The sequence below is a fragment of the Drosophila takahashii genome, chromosome 2R (genome assembly GCF_030179915.1).
Source record: "Drosophila takahashii strain IR98-3 E-12201 chromosome 2R, DtakHiC1v2, whole genome shotgun sequence".
In the NCBI taxonomy this organism is placed as follows: Eukaryota; Metazoa; Arthropoda; class Insecta; order Diptera; family Drosophilidae; genus Drosophila; species Drosophila takahashii.
In genome coordinates this window covers 5600570-5619426 of record NC_091679.1, presented here as the reverse complement: position 1 = coordinate 5619426, position 18857 = coordinate 5600570, and the positions used below count along the sequence as shown (strand labels likewise).

Here is an 18857-nt window from a genome sequence, read left to right as displayed (position 1 = left end):
CAGAACTATAAATCCTAAGTATCAAATAATCAAATTGGAATGTTTTTAACTATAATGTTCGACTATGACCGAACTGATAGAAAAACATATTACAAAAGTATAACATTTTTGCTGGTATGGCTCCGAATCTGTCCAGAGACCATCAAATCCAAGTCAAAAATGAAATACCGACTGAAACTACGTTTTTACAAAAATGGATGGATTGGATTATTTTCGGGAAGCTCGGCTGTCAAACGACAGATGCCTGATCAGGCATCGGGCTGGCCCCACGTTGGGCGCCATTTAATTCTGTAACGAACACACTCGATGAGCGTTGTCCACCCTAACACCTCTGTCTACGTTTCGACCGGCCTACTCAGGGAGCTGGGTGTGGGTTTGTGTTAAGATAGAACAAGAGTGTCACAGAACTAACAGTAGTAGACAGAGAAACGATAACGATAAGAACTTAAACCCAACGGCTAAGATTCGGACGAGAGTGTGTACCTATCGAAGATGGAGGCCCAGATGGTAATGGCCTCCTTCTATACCCACCCTACCTGTAAAGCCTCATCAGACTCTACCCTTAAACAACCGCTGCGCTACATTCTCTTAGGGGCCCTCAAAAGATAACAATTTAATTCATATTAAACTTCATCTTTAATACTCCAAATGCGATAATACGGTTCATTCTTAATTCTAACAAGGCTAACACTAAGTCCTTAAGACTAAAACGTTATTTACGTTAAGCGACTCTCTATACGGTCGTGTTTGTATTTACGATTGTCAAAAAGAAAAGGGAAAAGAAAGTATTTTGCTTTACGTTAAATTGTGGCTGATTACATTATGTTATCGATATACGATTTTCTTATTCAATCCGAGGCCCTGAGGCCGATTACTTTACGTTAATCAAATGCAAACGATTCTTATTTAATTCTCTTATATATGACAAGGATTGTATGATTGTAGATAGATAAATATATATATCAAATGTGTGGGCTTAGACAAGAATGAATATATAGTTAAATGTTTTGACGGCTATGCCGTACTTACGAACTCTCCAACGAAGTCAGCAGGCCTGATGACGATCGATGTGTGCTGTAGAACTTTAAAGTGTTTATGTAATGGTTATATATGTCAATCTATATCATAAGCACACACGAAATAATGTTGGCTAAATAGGAATCGTAAAGTAAATTAGAATCGTATCTTAAATGTGTTGGGAAAGAAGCAAACTAAACTACTTTTACTTAATGCGATACAAAGAACAAGTTGGCAGCCCCGGCCAACGTGAACTGGAACCAGAATTGGAACTGAAATTCCAATTGGGATGAGACTTCGTGTTTGCGCGTGCTTGCGCGGACCTTGACGAATCGGCGCCGGTGAGACTCGTCCGACTGGATCGGACCTGCACGATGAAAGCCTCACGCGGGCTTGGTAAGGTGGAAACGGCGTTCCTTGATGCCGCTTGCGGTTGGACGCTGACAAACTAGGTCCGGTATGACGAACAGTGTGGGAGTCCAGGCGTGGAAAGGAGAAAAGATCCACTTCACGCGGTGTGCGCCTTTACAGAAATCCTTTATGTAGATTCAGGCGTGTCGATGATGAAATACGACCCAGGCGTGGGCTCTGATGAAATGTTAAATATAGACGTAGAGCTGATGCAAATCCTGGGCGTCGCGCTCGCGTGGCACGGATGCAAAAAATGTTACCGCTGTAGCGGCTCCAGCTCCTTGCTGTGCGCAGAGGGAGGGCTCGCAAACTTTTGCAATTCTTGGAAATCGCACGTGGTCGCTGGTTTCTGCGTTCAGGGGAATTCCAGTCAGAAAACGACAACATTTCGGAGAAATTAACTCACCAACAAGAATAGGAACAGTAATAGGAGAAAATATGCACAGATTAGCAGGGAATTCACTCGCGGATGATTGGATGCGATCGAATTAAGTAATTTTTACGGAGCGAACGAACTGGTCACGAGAGACGCCGATATAAAAGAGGCGGAAATCATGGCTTCTAGTGTGAACGTCGTATGCGCGAAATCCCAAAATCCTTAAGTATGGTATTTTCGGTTGATTAGTGTGAGGATCGGATCCTCGCTAATAGCAGGGTCGCATTTCGGGTGAATGACTTAGCTGCAATGTCTTCGATAATACTTAGGCAAAAATATACTGACTCTCACAGACTACTATATATACACGAAGAAATGAAAATCTACTGTGATGGTCCGATCATAATGAATGATACACCTATCGAAAGGTATTGCAAAAACTAACAGGATTGCATACCAAGACTTTAAGAAAATCAATTGGCTTGGAAGAGAGAGCGGTGAAAGTGAAAAAGTGCAAATTTTCGAAATTTGGAGCTGTTGAGGCCGGTGGGGATAAATCGACCCCATTATTGATCCTGATCAAGAATATATATACTTTATGGGGTCGGAAACGTCTCCTTCACTGCGTTACAAACTTCTGACCAAAATTATAAAACCCTCTGCAAGGGTATAAAAATGGGTGTGTCAAGCGTAGGCTTGAAACTTGTAGTATTCTCTCGTTTATCATTTCATTATCTCTTTTTTCTGTCTAAGGTTAGTTTGAAGATTATATGATAAATAATTCAAGGACGAAGCATGGATTTTGTTTATTTCATATTTATTAACAAGTATATAGTGACGAAGCGCACCAGGAGAGTGTGCGAAGGCGACTACTATTATATAGCCGCAAAATTGAAAATCTGCTGTGATAGTCCGATCGTAATGAGTAATACACAATCGAAAGGTATTGCAAAAACTTAAAGGATTGCATACCAAGACTTTAAAAAAATCAATTGGCTTGGGAGAGAGAGCGGTGAAAGTGAAAAAGCGCAAATTTCGAAATTTGGAGCTGTTGAGGCCGGTGGGGATAAATGCCCCTCGTCATGTTTTAGTTGTGTTCCTATTAAAAATACCCGTCGAATGATAAAATCCAATGCTCCGTTCAAAAGTTATAGCCAAAATAAGATTTTCTTCGTCTTCCCAAAATGAAAATTTAATTCTGTTTGTCAGTTTGTCAGTTTGTCCAAAACATGTTTTTTAAGTTTTGAAAATTTGATATGACGTTGATCACATCGATATAAAAAACTTTTGTTCTACCACTTTTGGAAAAACTCGCTAGTTTAGCGGGAAAACAGCTATAAATAGCTAAAATTCGGAAAGCCGTAACTTCTATACTACTAAAGCTACAGGCTTGTGCTGCATCTCGTTTGAAAGGTATTTTTAAATGCTATAAACGCCTTCTATATGCAATTTGTGTAAATGTAATACTTAAAAAAATATGAACAAAAGACAATTTTTTAAAACTTTTTTTTAGCTTTTTTTTATTTTTCTCAAAAACGGCTCTAACGATTTTCTTTAAAACCTTAAACTGTATAGCCCTTGAGATTCCTTAAATTTTGGTATATAACACATTACTGTAAAAAGTCACGTTTAAAAGTTATTTTTATTCGAAAATGGCCACTTTTGCCAGCTCGACCAATTAACGCTCCCTGAGTATTGAATTTTGTGGGAGGGTATCCGAACTGTATTTTAGGGTCATGGAATCAGTAAATTTGCACTTAAGAGTTCCATATAGGAATCTTTTGTTCTACGACTTTTGGAAAAAGCCGTTACTTTAGCGGGAAAAAGCTAAAAATAGCTAAATTTCGTTAGTTTGTAAGTTCTACACTACTAAAGGTACCGACATGTGCTATACATCGTTTAAAAGGTATTTTGAAATACTTAAACGCCTTTTTAACTTAATTTGTTTAAATACAATGGCTTATAAATTATGATTGACCAATTTAAATTTAAATGTATGTATATATTAACTCCTATGAGAGCAAATGTAAACAAACAAAAACTTCTGATATCAAATAAAAACACCTCTTAACGAGGTAAAAAACTAGTGACGATCGCACCTTCAACATACAAAAGTTCTGATATCAACATTTGTGACGAAAAATTATTACACTCGTCATTAAATAGACTTTCTAATATTTTCTCATTCGGCACGCTGCAATAGAAAATGCCTGTGAAGGGAAAAAGACCGGAATAGTTTGCTAGGGCGGGCCGAATGAGAAAATATTAGAAAGTCTATTTAATGACGAGTGTAATAATTTTTCGTCACAAATGTTGATATCAAAACTTTTGTATGTTGAAGGTGCGATCGTCACTAGTTTTTTACCTCGTTAAGAGGTGTTTTTATTTGATTAACAATAACACAAGCATTTAACATTTAATTAATTCTTCCTAATACACATTTAAAAAACCTACATGGATGATGCTGCGTCCGATCTTGACACTGCGGAGTTCTAAACTAATTTCTAATTTTCTTTTGGTCAAGTAAGTGTCTGTAGATATGTGCGACTTTGTCTGTGTCTTTTTTGAAGTTTAGTCTAGTGCAGTGTTTAAAAATGCTTCAGTCGAAGTAGCAAAAGTCACATAATAATCACATTTTTCTTGCTTCGGCTGCCTGTAACTTTTTAATACGAAAAAGTCGGCAGTCGCAGTCGAAACAAAAGCAAAATCCGAGAACTGCCGACTGTCGAAGCAACAGCAAGTCGTTGCTTTCTGATTGTCGACTGCTGCTGTGCTGCTGCTTTCAGTCGGCAGTCGCAGTCGAATCAAAAGCAAAATACGAAAACTGCCGAATGTTTAGCTGTAGCTTGCTTATTCTTCAAAGCAGCAGCAAAGAAACATTTTAGGGAGTCGTCGTGTAGTAACTGCAAAGCTACGCGCTTTTATTTTTGCTTATTTTATTTCTAAAGAGTTTTTGGAAGGAGCAGGACGTATTTAGCTATGGCTCAAAGTGATGTGTGGAAACATTTTGAAAACAACATTGAGCAAGGCCAAGCTATAATATTTGCAATATTTGCAAAATTTCGATGAAAAATAATAGACTTTCTAATTGAAAATCCCATTTACTTAAAAAACATCAAATTAACTTAAACGTGTCAAGTGCCGAGAGTGTCGCGTCATCGTCGAATTCATCGCTTAAAACCATAAGGAAACGCAAAATAAAAATTGAAGTCAACAAGAAAGAGCTGTTAAGGTCATACATTGAATTGGTAACAGAAGACAGCATTTCTTTTATCGAATTGAATTCGAAAAATATGAGGAATATAGTAGATCCAATTTCTGATGGTCTAAAAGCTGCTGATGGGAAAAAAATTACACTAAATGCCTCAAACTGTAAAAAAACAATAAAAACAGTAGCCGATAACATCAAAGCTCACATAACAAAAGTAGTAAAATATAAGTTACTTTCTTTGAAAATGGACAGTGCTACTCGGATGTCTCGAAACATTTTTGGCTTAAGTGCACAATATGTAAGCGCCGATCAAATTAAATCAGTTGTGCTTGGAATTGTAGACTTAAGAAGAGTTGGAGCCAGCACAGCCAAAAATCTTGCGGCTGAAGTGATTACTGTCCTAAACCAGTACAGTATTAACCTGAACCAAATCGTTTCAATCACGTCTGACAATGGCGCTTACATGTTGAAAACAAAGAACTTATTGTCTTTTGTTTCGGAGCAAGAAAAACTTGGAAGGGGAAGCAGTGCACCGAGCAGGAGTTATACGCAATTAGCAATGTTTGCTTTGGCGTACCCCCAACTCAGGCCTTCTCCGCCCTAAGACTGGTTCTAACGGATTACAGAAGTCGGCTTAACCAAGATGTCTTGGAAAATATACTTTTGGTAAAACTGAATCCAAGCTTTTTGGACTTAACTATAGACACGCTGCCACTTTTCCAAGAAGTAGAGGACGACGACGCCAATTAATAGTTTTGTAATTAATAAGTACCTAATGTCAAATTTTTTTTTATATAAGTTAACACCACAGCTATTCCCCATACCCTCATCGGCACCACGATGAGCCACGAAGACCCGCTGCCGTTCTTGACAACAACACCCGCTTACACTGCAGACTACTACTCTAAACTGCAGAACTGCACTGGTGGCAGAACTACAAGACGACACTAGCAGCGACGCCATCGGCGACGGGAAGCGAAGCTTGCCGGCAACGAGGACTTGGAACTCAGAATTTCGCTGACCTGCGAATTGAGCAATTAGATTAACCTGACTTGAAGATTTTATACTTAGAATAATTTTCTCTTAAATAAATTAAATTTATAACGTTCTGTAAACGACTATGGACTAATCACTGAACTTGGGAAGGAACAAAAGTACTATTTAATAAACATGTATAAAATTAAATTTTTATTTATTATATTGGCTTAACTTTTAAGTTAAATTTGGGGCCACAATTAGTCTGGAAAGTCTCCAACCCTTGATTACTATGAGGCGCTCGACCGCCGATCGGAATAAAACTAAAATCGTAGGATAAGCCCTAGACGGCTGTGAAATCAGATTGGCGAAAAGTTTTATTGTTCCGAACGAAGCAGAAGCAAGCTACAGCAAATAATTTGAAAATATGAATTGCATATTGCTTCGACAGTCGGCAGTTTTTGTATTTAACTTTTGCTTCGACTGCGACTGCCAACTTTTTCAGAAGCTGCAGCAAAAGCAATAGAAACTTCCAGAAAGTTTTTCTAGCTTCTGCTTCGACTGTTGCTACCGACTGAAAGCAGCAGCACAGCAGCAGTCGAAAATCAGAAAGCAACGACTTGCTGTTGCTTCGACAGTCTGCAGTTCTCGGATTTTGCTTTTGCTTCGACTGCCGACTTTTTCAGAAGCAGCAGCAAAAGCAAAAGCAGGCTTAATGAAAATTCTGCCAGTTTTTTAAACACTGGTCTAGTGTGTGTTTTTTTTTTGTATTCCTTTATTTGAGCTATCTTACAAGTAATTAACAATAAATATACGTTGGATAGGATGCGTAGCTCGGTCGCGCGGGACTGCCGCAAAGCATTGCTTCGCGCGACTTCAGCCGCCTACTCCACCTGCTCGTTCCTCCTTCTCTCCAGACGTCTTAACGTCTTCATGATGTTGGCAGCGAATTCTGCCGTTGCGTCCCAAAAGTCCTAGCTGACCACAATTGTTGATACCAGTGTGTTGACTTCCACGCTGACTCCCGTTGCATCTTGGAGAGCCTTTCGTTCGTGGTAGAACCTGTGACACTGGAATAGGACGTGCCGGGCGTCCTCCTTGACGCCGCTTCCGCACTCTGGGCAGCCGTTTGCCGTGTCGTGCCCGTACCTTTTTAGGTACCCATGGAAGCATCCGTTTCCGCTGAATACTTGAGTCAGGTAGAAGTCTACCTCCCCGTACTTTCGTCCTATCCAGGGTCTGATGTCCGGTATGAGCTTGTGGGTCTTTTGTGGAGTTGTCCCACCTGCTCTGACACCTTTCCATGCTCCGTCTCTGGCTTCGGATTTTGCCTCGGACCTCGCTCCTTGCTCCGCGACCTCGCCTAGGCCGCGGACCTCGTTCGCTTCGCGCACTAGCTTGAGATCAGGACGGCTTCCGTCTTCTGCGAGGCCAGATCCAGACCTGCCACCGCTAGCCACGCCTCGACTGCACATATCGCTGTTTTGGCTGCCATTTCCGCATTGCAAATCTCTTTTGCCACCACTACCAGCGCGACGTCGACGGCGAAACAAACGATTCTGGTGTTGTCTGGTAGGGAGCGGTTCACCACTCCGATCTACATGGTGTTCCACAGCAGAGGACTTAGTACTGAACTTTAAGAGACTCCGGCGGTGACCTCATGGAACCTAATGTCTTCGGAGGTGTCCAAAAGGAGGACCCTGCTGTCGAAGTAGCTGTGAACTATGTTCAGCTGATATTCTGGAACATGGATCGCTTTCAGTGCCTCCAGCGTCCGCCCCCAGTCCGCCGAGTTGAAGGCGTTGCGGATATCCAGCGTTACCACTAGGCAGTACTTCTTCGTGCCACCTTTCCACCTGTTGCCCTCGATGGCTTTCTCGGCAAGGCTTGTCACTTTTGTTATCGCGTCCAGGGTCGACCTCTTCTTACTAAAGCCAAATTGGTTCGGGGACAGTCCGCCTGCGTGCTCAATTGCTGCCTCCGACCTGGTAACGATTACCTTCGAAGTTATGGTGCAGGTGTAGCAGGAGCTTGATTGCTCCGCTAGGGACCATGTCTGGGCCGGGTGGCTTTTTACTGGCCAGCTTCCTTTCCACTCCAACGACTTCCTGCTCAGTGACAGGACAGATGTCGCTTTCGCCGGGCGCCGTCAGTCTGGGGACTGATATATCAATATATATTGGTTGCTCCCTTGGAAACAGGACTCGCACTATGCCTTCCAGGGCTTCCGGATCTGTAGATGCATTGCTTCCAGCGTTCACTCGTTTCACCACCATTCTGTATGCTCCGCCCCACGGATCCTTTTCGGCTTCGTCGCACAGCTTGAGGAAGCACTCTCTCTTGCTCGATCTTATAGCCTTTTTGAGGGCCTTCCTGGCGGGCTCTTTGGACTTGCCTTCTTAGTCGAAGGCAGCTAGCGCGTAAAATGGCTATTTCCTCGTTTTACCAGAAGACAGGTTGGTGGTGTTTTCGATACTTTTTCCGCTGTTGCATACTTATATCGCAGGCTCTTTCCGTGGCGACTGCCAGCTTTTAAGCATTCCTTGCTACAGTAGGCGTCAGCCTGTGCGCGGATCCCTCTCTGATTGAGACCTGGATGGCTTCGTGGTCGCTTCCCGTGTCGATGTCGCTGATCCTAAAGTGTCCCTGGCGCGCGAGGGAGCTGCTCGCGTACATGAGGTCGATTATCGATCCCGCTCCGGCTCGGTTAAATGTTTTCTGTGTACCCTCGTTCAGCAAAGTTATGTCGACCGCGGCAAAGGCCTCCAGTGAGCCCCAATCCTGGGCCCAGGCGTTGGAGTCGCCGCCAACCACTACGTTGCTGCGACCACGAATGTCGCTGCTAAGCACGTCCATGGTTTTTGTAAGTTTGTCGAGGATTAGGCTTGGGGCCAGGTAGCAGCTGTATACCCAGACCCCATCTATCAGCCCACGTACGAAGCCTTTTGCAGGCCAGACTTCGCTGAGTCGGCTTGCTTCCAAGCCGCACAACCAGATAGCAGCTTTGCCTGTGCGGTCTACGATCCCCTCCCTGCTGGTTCCTGTCCTGTATGGCTCGCTTAGGATCGCCACATCTGCCCCTACTTCGTGCACGGTCTGCATGAGCAAGTCCTGCGCCGTCCTACAGTGATTCAGGTTGAGTTGAATCAGTGACATGACGCTTTTGAGGGGGCTGCACCACTGGTCCTCGACGGGCAATTCTTGGTTCCAGCCTGGTGACTCGTATCCTTCCTACCAGCCGCCGCACAGACGAAACACGCCGACTTGTTGGAGCACTGGGCAGCCTTGTGGCCCTGCAACCGATTCGGTCGATCCGGCTTACGCAATTGCTAGCGATGTGCCCTGTCTCCAGACATCTGAAGCACCGCGGGAAGCCTCCCCGCTCTTTGATCCTGCAAATAGTCCAGCCGATTCGGACCTCGCCTCCTTTGGTTAGCACCTTCCCAAGGGTGAGTGGTAAGCTGATCACAGTAATCTGGGACTCCGAGTATCCGGGGCGAATGCTCCGAACTTTGACCTTGCCCTCGTCGAAGTCGTATTGCTTTGCCAGAGCCTCGGCAATATCCGACTTTTTGGTCAAGGCGTTCAGGTCTCGGATTTCGAGGACCACCACTTTTGATACCTCGGACGATGATCGGACATCCGCCTCTCCCCCGGGCACCTGCGCAATGCTATCCTTTATGGACTCAACGCTCGTGGTGCTTCCTTTGGCCACCTGCAGCAGGTTTCCGTTGTTCGTACGGCGTACCTTGCTGACGCAGGTCGTCGCCCCTTCTGGTGAGCATGGCCAGAATCGCGCTGTACGATTTCCCCTTCGCTGTGACGACAACCGCATCCCGACGAGTGCGCGTCGGCTTCTGCCTTGGCCCTCCCTGGGCGCTCCGTTGCTCGTCGACGGCGCCTCCAGCATTGGTTGCTGGGATCGAAGCTGCTGCTGCTCTTGGGGGCCTCTTCTGGCGGGATTTTTCCTCTTCGCCTTCGCGGGCGGTGCATGGTTCCGTCCAGCACGCGTGTCCCCGTTGGCTGGTGCGGACTTTAGATCCGCGGGATCGGTTTGGGTACCGATGGCCTTGTTCCAGACCTTCTGGGTTTGCTGCTCCTTGTCGGCTGTATTCTGCCCGTCCTCGATGCCTTGCAGGCATTTCCGGCAGACAGCTACTTCCTCAGGATCCTGCTCCTTCTCCCCGCTGGTAGTGTTTAGTCCCTCTGAAATAGCCGTTTGGAGATCCTTCAGTTTCGCCAGTTACGACTTCATGGCTACCGTTATGTGGTGGACCTCTTTGTCGTTCACATCGCTGTGGACTTCATCCAGGATCTTGACCAGTTCTGTGATGTGTAGGCAGTTTGGCTCCTGAGCTGCCATACACCTCTTCGGTGGCGTTTTCCGCTGCATGCTGCTTGGACTCGTGTCATCCCACGACCTTTTCGGCTTTTGGGCTGCCGCCCCCGCTAAAAGGATCGGGGATCTCGGGATCCTACTACTTTTCCTGAAGGCCGAGGGGCCTACAGTCTACTCGTTTCTGTTTCCTTGGCTTGGTGCTTTACCTGCCGTGGCGCCAGAAACCTTCCCTAGCCGCGGGTTCCCGCGCGGGTGGGTTTCCGCTTGTGTGGCTGCCACCTGGAGTAATGATGTTTTGCGAAGACATTCCTGGTTTGGTTGCATTATGTCCCATGCTGGGCTGCCTTTTATACCTTCTGCCAAGTGTGATGACTGCCGGCCACTGTGGCACAGACGCAGACCACGCAGCCGCCCAGTGTGGGACAGTCGCTTCGTGGGTTTTTCGGTTCGAGGACTCCAACGGTGGTCGCGGATTTCCCCCCGACTTCTCCGAAGGAGGCTATACAGCCTCTGCTCTGTCGCCAGAGCCCAGTTTTTTCGGTGTGACGCGTTACCGGAGGGGTTGGCAATTGGTCTGCTCCATGAAGAATGTTGACACATATCTAAATCCGGACTCCTTGCCAGGGAGTTCGAGCAGCCGCCCTCAAATGTGTGATACACTCGATCGCCTATCGACATGTGCAACCCGTAGCCGGTAGCAATTGTCCGTTAGCGACTACGCCCAAAAGTAGGCAATATTATTGCTTCACCGGGCGCCGCACCAACACGACCTCTACCTTTGGGGTCACGATCCGTCATGGCAGGGAGCTTTCGAAAGCTTGTCCTGCGATCAGCTGAGTCCGTTGGCGTTGTACAGCACTACTCATGCCAGCTGGGCATGGTGCGGCACAAAGCGTGGGAAGCTGGAGTGGAAGTGGAACAACAATATTTACCCGCCATCCGAAAGCACTCAAGAGAGTGTTTTTTGGTGCCGCTGGATTTCCGAGGAATCTCGATTTCGGCCTGGGTACCTACTGGAGTTCTCGGAGGGCTTGCCTTCATGCGCGGAGACAGGTGAGTCCCTGGGCTGCCCGGTGGAAGCCACCCGCTGCCGTGGCGCTGCTTGTGGGCGCTGCTGGCAGACTTTTCCGGCGGAGCGCCGCTTTTCGCACCTTCACTCACTCGTCTCTCTCCCCTCTAAAGTATTGTTTATGTGAAGCATTTCAAGAGTGAAGCGTTTGTTGTAGTGATTAGCTTGTTGTGGGATACTGACCGACGGAAAGTCTGGAGATTGCCTAGTGTCCGCACAGTTGGCAGCAAGGACTGTTTTTTGGATTGAGTTTTCACCTCTCCGTTTGATATCCGATTCATGTCCTGCTAGCCTCGTCTTTTTTTTTGTTGTGCCAACATACACTTTATTGCACTTTACGTCACATACGTACGAATCTTATACACTAGTCGGCATAATTATTTTGACAGATTTGAATGATAGCTGTAGTCACATTTTGAACTTATTATATAAACTTTTAAAAAGCGGCTAAAATTTTAATTTTTAGCTATTTTCAAAAAATCATAAAAAATACAAGGAAAAATATTTTAAAATTTTGTTTTGCCGTTATTATTAATTTTGATTGGGGAACAACTTTGCATCAAAACATTTCGTTTTAATTTGCTCACTTTTCAAAGGGTACTTAATGGGTTAAGAACATTGTTGTGTCATTTAAACGGAATTGAAGTGCTTTTTCTATAGGTGCCAAAATGTTTCTATTATAAGTTCAAAATATGAGAAGATTTAACTTTAAAGTTTGTCAAAATAATTATACCGACTAGTGTATACTACATTGTTTTTGTTAAGTGTTTTTGATTTTGCGTTGCTAAAAAATTGTTTATTGGTAAATTCGGTTCTATGGGCTATGGTAATAAATTCCTTGTTGAAAAACGTTGCTTGACTGAGGCGTTCGGAAAACTTTGGTATATATATCACAGATTTCTAAATGGTTTCTGGCATTTCTAGTCTTTGTGTGTTCTGATTTTTGTAAAATTTTATCATTGAATTTATCTGTGGTCGTGGGAAGTCATTTAACTTTAATATCCAAAAGATTTTACGTGTGTTGCCCATATGAAACATTTCATCACTAGTGTCTAATTATCTTCTGATGAAGTTTTTGGCTGTGTGGTTTTTTAGGGTTGTTTTGAATGAAAATTTATCAGTCTGCCTGAGGCCATGGCTTTCTGGTACCACTTTAGTTTTAGCGTGTCGTCTATCCGGTGAACTATTGAATCTAAAAAAGGTAATTAATGATCACTTTCTTGTTCATAAGTTAATCTTATGTCTCTGTGAAAGGAATTTAATGTTTGTAAGACTCCGTCGACATCTTTTTCTTTTACTATTGCAAATAAGTCGTCCACATACTTTGTCATTAATCTCGTTTTGTCGATCGTCTTTAAAATTTCTTCCATTACGATGTCAGCAAAAATAGGAGACGCCGGGGATTCCATTGGAAGTCCTTTTAGCTGTATAAAAGTCTTGTGTTCGTATGTTCTCTATTTTCTGTTGTTATAAGCCGTATCATTTCCATGAAGAGTTTTTCGGAATAGTGGTGTGCTCTTCCAACTAGGGCCATCTTTTCTGGATGATTTCCATCGCTAATTCTGTGGGGACGCTTGGGAACAGGTACACTACATCAAACGATACCAGTTTTCATTTTCAAAAATATGCGTGTCATTAGCTCTTTCCTTAAATTCTATTGCAGTTTTTACATTAAACATTGAATTGTTAGTCAAGTTTTTTTTAATTTTGGACAGATGTCTACATAAATTATACGACGGTGAGTTTGTCATTGAGCAAATTGGACGTAACGGTGTGTTTTCTTTGTGAGTTTTGGGAAGGCCGTATATTCCCTCTTAAGAAGTTTTTCCACAAAAATGTTGTTCTTCGTTTGTAGTTTTAGTGTGGGATCCTGTCTTAGTATTCTATATGTTTCGGTTCGTCAAGTAATTTTAACATTTTTTCTTTATAATCTTCTTTGGTAACAGCCACGGTGACATTTCCTTTGTCAGAATTTAAAATAAGTATATCCCTCTTTTTGTTTAAGAATTCCTTAGTTTGTTCCACTGTCTTGGTTATGTACCGATCTACCGTACTGTACGGGTATAATTGACTGCATTAAAATATTCCTGCACGTTTCGCTACAATCGAAAGTTGAGCTGGAAGTCAAAAAAACTCATTCTATTGGTGTCGCGTGCGAAAGTCTTCATTTGTTTATATACCTAAGAAACGAATAGTGGTTAAATGTCAGTCCTAGCACGTATTTTAGTGCTAATCAAGACCTTTATTTTAAGCTAGTGTGAAAAGAAAAGAAGTCCTGGAAGATGTTTTTTTTCACCTGCAAAGCGTACGATTTTGTACAACCCTGGGTAGTCTAGGATGTAGTTTGGTTGCCGCAGAACGACATAGGAAAAGGTAATGGTCAATTTGATATTTTTTTAAGATCAAGATATTCATATCATTTTGATATCATTTTCATATCATTTTGATATGAATAAAGATTTTGTTATTCTTTTTTTATATTATTTGCTGAACAAATACTAAATTTGGTATTTTTATGATATGATACAGTTGATAGGTTTGAATCTTAAATTTGACATAAATCATAACGGCTTTTTATTGATATGAAATAAGGTAGAAATAACCCTATTTCATATCGGTTTTTTTCTGTGTAGGTTGTCGTAGCCTACGTCACTAGTCTGGGTTATGGTCACTTCCTCGCTGTCACAGAACTGCGGTTAGGCACTTTCACTTCTGATAATTAAACATATGGCCGCTCGGCAGCAGTCAAGAACTAAAGATGCAGTTTATCACTTTTCCGTTTTGAGTTTATCGAAATCTGGGTAAAATGTTGGGTGCACCATTTTATTTGTTTTTATTGTGTATTTATTTTTACAAGTGGCGTTACTCCAAAATATAAAATTTTTATAAAAAAATAAAAACATCCAAATTATATTTGTGCATAAACGGTATACAACCCTAGTCAAAAGTATTTTCACAAATTTGAATGTTACCTGTACTCATATTTTGAACTTATAATATAAACATTTTGGCACCTATGGAAAGAGCACTTCAATTCCGTTTAAATGATACAAAAATGTTCTTAACCCATTTAACACTTTATGAAAAGTTAGAATATTAGACAATTTTTTTTGAAAATCAAATTTTTAACTTTTTTCCTGGGGTTTAAAACAAAAATGTTTTGATGCAAAGTTGATCCCCAATAAAAATTAATAATGACTGGAAAAAAAATTTTCAAAATATTTTTCCTTGTATTAAAGTATATAAAGTATATATATTCTTGATCAGCATCAATAGCCGAGTCCATCTAGCCATGTCCGTCTGTCAGTCTGTCCGTCTGTCCGTTTCTATGCGAACTAGTCTCTCAGTTTTAAAGCTATCGCGACGAAGCTTTCCCAAAAGCCTTCTTTCTATTGCAGGTAGTACATATGTCGGAATGAGCCGGATCGGACCACCATATCTTATGGCTCCCATAGGAATAATGAAAAAAAAAAATAGAAAAAATATTGTAGAAAGTATGCGTTTTAATTTTTGACATTGTAAAAACAACATTTTAAGTAGGCAAACCTGCAAGGGTATATAAGCTTCGGCTGGCCGAAGTTAACTTCCTTTCTTGTTTCTTCTACAACTTACTTACATTTCTTTATTTCTAAGAACTTACAGTAAGTATAACTCCTTGCGGATTTTTACCATCCTTAAAACTAATTCAGAACTTTTTAAAACAAATACAAATTCACTCCCTTACACTTATTTGTAACGTTTAATTTTTAAGAATGTAGAAATTTCCATTTCTAATTATCAATTTTCTTTTCAGGACAATAAGCAAATGCTGTAAAAAATAAGTGAAATCTTGGAATCAACTTGAAAAGCTATGAGTTTATTAATGTAAAAAGTACAAGTTGTACATGAATATTATTAAATTCATCGAAACTACAAAATTCTTTAAGAATTCTGCGTCATGTTTCTATTAAAATTGTGTCAAAGAGTAATTAATTTTAGTATTGTTTTGCTACTTGTCGAGACAATATGCATAATTCAATGTCACTCCGTGCTTCATATTAATGGTAACTATTTTATTTGAATATATAAATATATATATATGTAAATATTATTATCTAATTATACCCATGCAGAGGGTATTATAATTTCAGTCAGATGTTTGCAACACAGTGAAGGAGACGTTTCCGACCACATAAAGTATATATATTCTTGAACAGCAACCATAGCCGAGTCCATCTAGCCATGTCCGTCTGTCCGTCTGTCCGTTTCTATGCGAACCACCATATCTTATGGCTCCCATAGGAATTATCAAAAAAATAATAGAAAAACTATTGTAACTTTGTAGAAAGTAGGCGTTTTGGTTTTTTGACAATATAAAACCAACATTTTAAGTAGGCATACCTGCAAGGGTATATCAACTTAGGCTGGCCGAAGTTAACTTCCTTTCTTGTTTTCATATAACTTTGTTGTCATAACTTTTAAAAGTCACGTTAAGCTTAATCCATAAACCAAAATTCTGTTAATATTTAAGTTAAACGACTAATATTCCCTGACAACTTTTATACCCCTGAAAATAACAAATTACAAAATGATAAATTTCGTCTTATTTTGACATTAATATTTCTATCTTCCTATTGCAGCCATATAAATTGTGGCTCTGGGCTACGAAGTGTTTTCTTACTATTAAGTAGCAAAAAGTGCCTAAAAATCGAAAATTTGGAACTTTGACCACGGATTTCTAAAAACTGCGACGTCATGGAAAGTTTCCAAGTATGAGGTAGTAATCTACAGCTAAAATCCTTTCAGGTTTGGTAGCTTTTATTCTTGGGCTTTTTTTTTGTCGACCAGTGTAATTTGTAAATTCTTTGCGAGCATGTATTTCAAATTGTCTCTTGTTATTTCGTATTTTCTATATATAGATGAAAAAAAGTGACATAAAGTACTTCAGTAAAATCCATTGTAGCTTAAGATAGTTGTATAGTTGTCCGATCCAGCTGGTATACTACCTTCAATAAAAAAGACTTTTGGGAAAAATTCATACCGATAACTTGAAAACTGAGAGACAAGTTTAGTTAGAAACGGACAGACGGACATGAGTAGATTCACTTGTCTGGTGGTACGGATCATGAATATATATTCTTAATGGGGCAATGCTCCCATGGTCGCGGTTGTACCTTTTTTAAGTCTGTTATGTAAGCCCCAAACCAAAGTCCGCACCTTCCGTTTCACTCCATGTAACTTGTATTTGCTTAATTTACCAATAAACTATAACAAAAGCCGCACTAAAAAACTTGTACGTTGCTATCCGGTTAACTAGTACCTTCCACGCGCTTTTCATTCTTCTTATTCTTATTCTTAATAGTTATTCGCTCAGCCAGCCATCAGCTGTTCGTACGTTGCGTTGCAAACTGGTCTGTGTTGCCAATTAGGTTCATGCCGTAACATTCCCCCCTTTGCAAACAATCCTCGCCGATTTGTTTGCAACACCTATGGTTACGTCTTGGCCGCCATCTTGAGTAGCAGCTGCTGGTCTGTTGACATCAAGCTTGGCCAACTTGACAATCGGTCGGGTCAGCAATCCTGTTGCTGTGCGTATAACCGCGCTGCGTGCTATCCCGTCTTTGGCCACTCGAAGATCCGTGATGACACCTTTCTTCCACTGCACCTTGGGCTCGCTTCGTCAACCATAATGACGACATCTACTATGAAGATCGAATTGTTAGGCGGGCCATGCCATTTATTTCATTGTGTGAGGCACGGTAGGTATTCCTTCAGCCATCGATTCTTGAAACTGTCTGCTATCTGACCTGCAATACGAAAACTCTTACTAAGCGAAATGCCGTTCGTGTTGTTGCCATCCTTTGCTGTCATAGCGCTGCTTGCTCCTCGTAAAAAATGATTTGACGTAAGTGCATCATCTTCTGGGTTCTCCAGCGGCACGTACGTCAATGGTCGGGAATTGTTGCGTTTTCTATTCTGGCTAGATCTACTCTAAGCTCCGGTTCTCGAGCGTGCTTCTCTTCTAGTACTTCAGATAGAATAGATTTTACAGATCTTATCATCCGCTCCAATGCGCCACCCATTTGGGCGCATGACCACATGATCACTCTTACAGTGAAGCTCTTGAGCAGTACGCCTCACCTCTTCTCTCGTCCTCTTCCAACGTTCACCTCGAATCGGCCGAAATAGTCAATACCAGTGTTCGTGAAAGGTAGCTCATTTATTAATGCAAATCTTTCTGGCAGAATATCTCCCATCTCCGGTGGCTCCGGAGTCGCTTTCTTAGTGAAACACCTCTAACAAGCGTTTGCTAGTGCTCGAACTGTGGCTCTTAGTCCCGGGATGTGATATAATTGGCGATTAGAAGATTGGTTACTTTGTGTTCTTTGGGTAAAATTACTGGTCTTTTCACGTTCATATCCCCTCCGCTCATTCGATCGATCCGGCCGCGTATTCTCAGCACGCCTGCTTCGTGTAAGAAATGGGAATGTTTATATATTGGACTCTTTGTTCCTAATACGGTTTCTCGGCATAGAAGAATTTCTTCTATTTCTTCGGCGTACGTTTCATCTTGAACCATCCTGTAAATCACGTTGTTTACAGTTGACAGTCTCTGCCTCCTCCGACGCTAATTCTTTCTTGCTAATTTTGCTTAAAAAAATGCATAACGCATTTCAGGGCTCCCCGCAGATTTTCCTACTTGCTAAAACGATTAATTTACGGGTCGATGCTTGCCAGGCTTGATATTGACGTCACCTTTAGTTCATGGACATTTATCTTCTCCAGAGTGTGTGGGCTTAGTTCCATAACCGGTCAGTCTTTTGGTTCTAATAAAAACAAGAAAGGAAATTAGCTTCGGCCAGCCGAAGCTTATATACCCTTGCAGATCATTCCTATTAATTAACAAATCGCAAAAATGTTCAATTTTCTAATATTTCTCATTAATTTTCCGATCGTTCCTATGGCAGCTATATGATATAGTCGTCCGATTTTGATCAAATTAAAATTGAAATTCGAAAATATTTAAAAAGAGTCATATCCTAGAGTAGAAGATAATACAATAAAAACCAAAGAAGCTAGAATTTATTTCCTATTACTTTTCCATTAATTTTCCGATCGTTCCTATGGCAGCTATATGATATAGTCGTCCGATTTTGATTAAATTAAAATTGAAATTCGGAAATATTTAAAAAGTGTCATATCCTAGAGTAGAAGATAATACAATAAAATCCAAAGAAGCTAGAATTTATTTCCTATTACTTTTCCATTAATTTTCCGATCGTTCCTATGGCAGCTATATGATATAGTAGTCCGATTTTTTAAATAATTAATTCGAAATTCAGATATATTTAAAAAATAACATCCCCAAAAGTAGAAGGTAATATTTCAAAAAACACCGAAGCTAGAATTTTTTAAAGTTTTTTTTTCCGATTGTTCCTATGGGAGCTATAAGATATAGTTGTCCGATCAGGTCGGCTCC

General features: G+C 41.5%; 1 protein-coding gene across 1 annotated transcript in view; it reads left to right on the top strand.

Moving 5' to 3' along the window:
* DIP-lambda (Dpr-interacting protein lambda) overlaps positions 1 to 18857 on the top strand; it is a 476056-nt gene that overhangs the window by 69329 nt on the left and 387870 nt on the right. Inside the window, exon 2 of the mRNA XM_070213258.1 lies at positions 15192 to 15441. Coding sequence (XP_070069359.1) covers positions 15336 to 15441 — 106 coding nt within the window. The 5' untranslated portion in view covers positions 15192 to 15335. The remainder of the gene's footprint in view (positions 1 to 15191; positions 15442 to 18857) is intronic.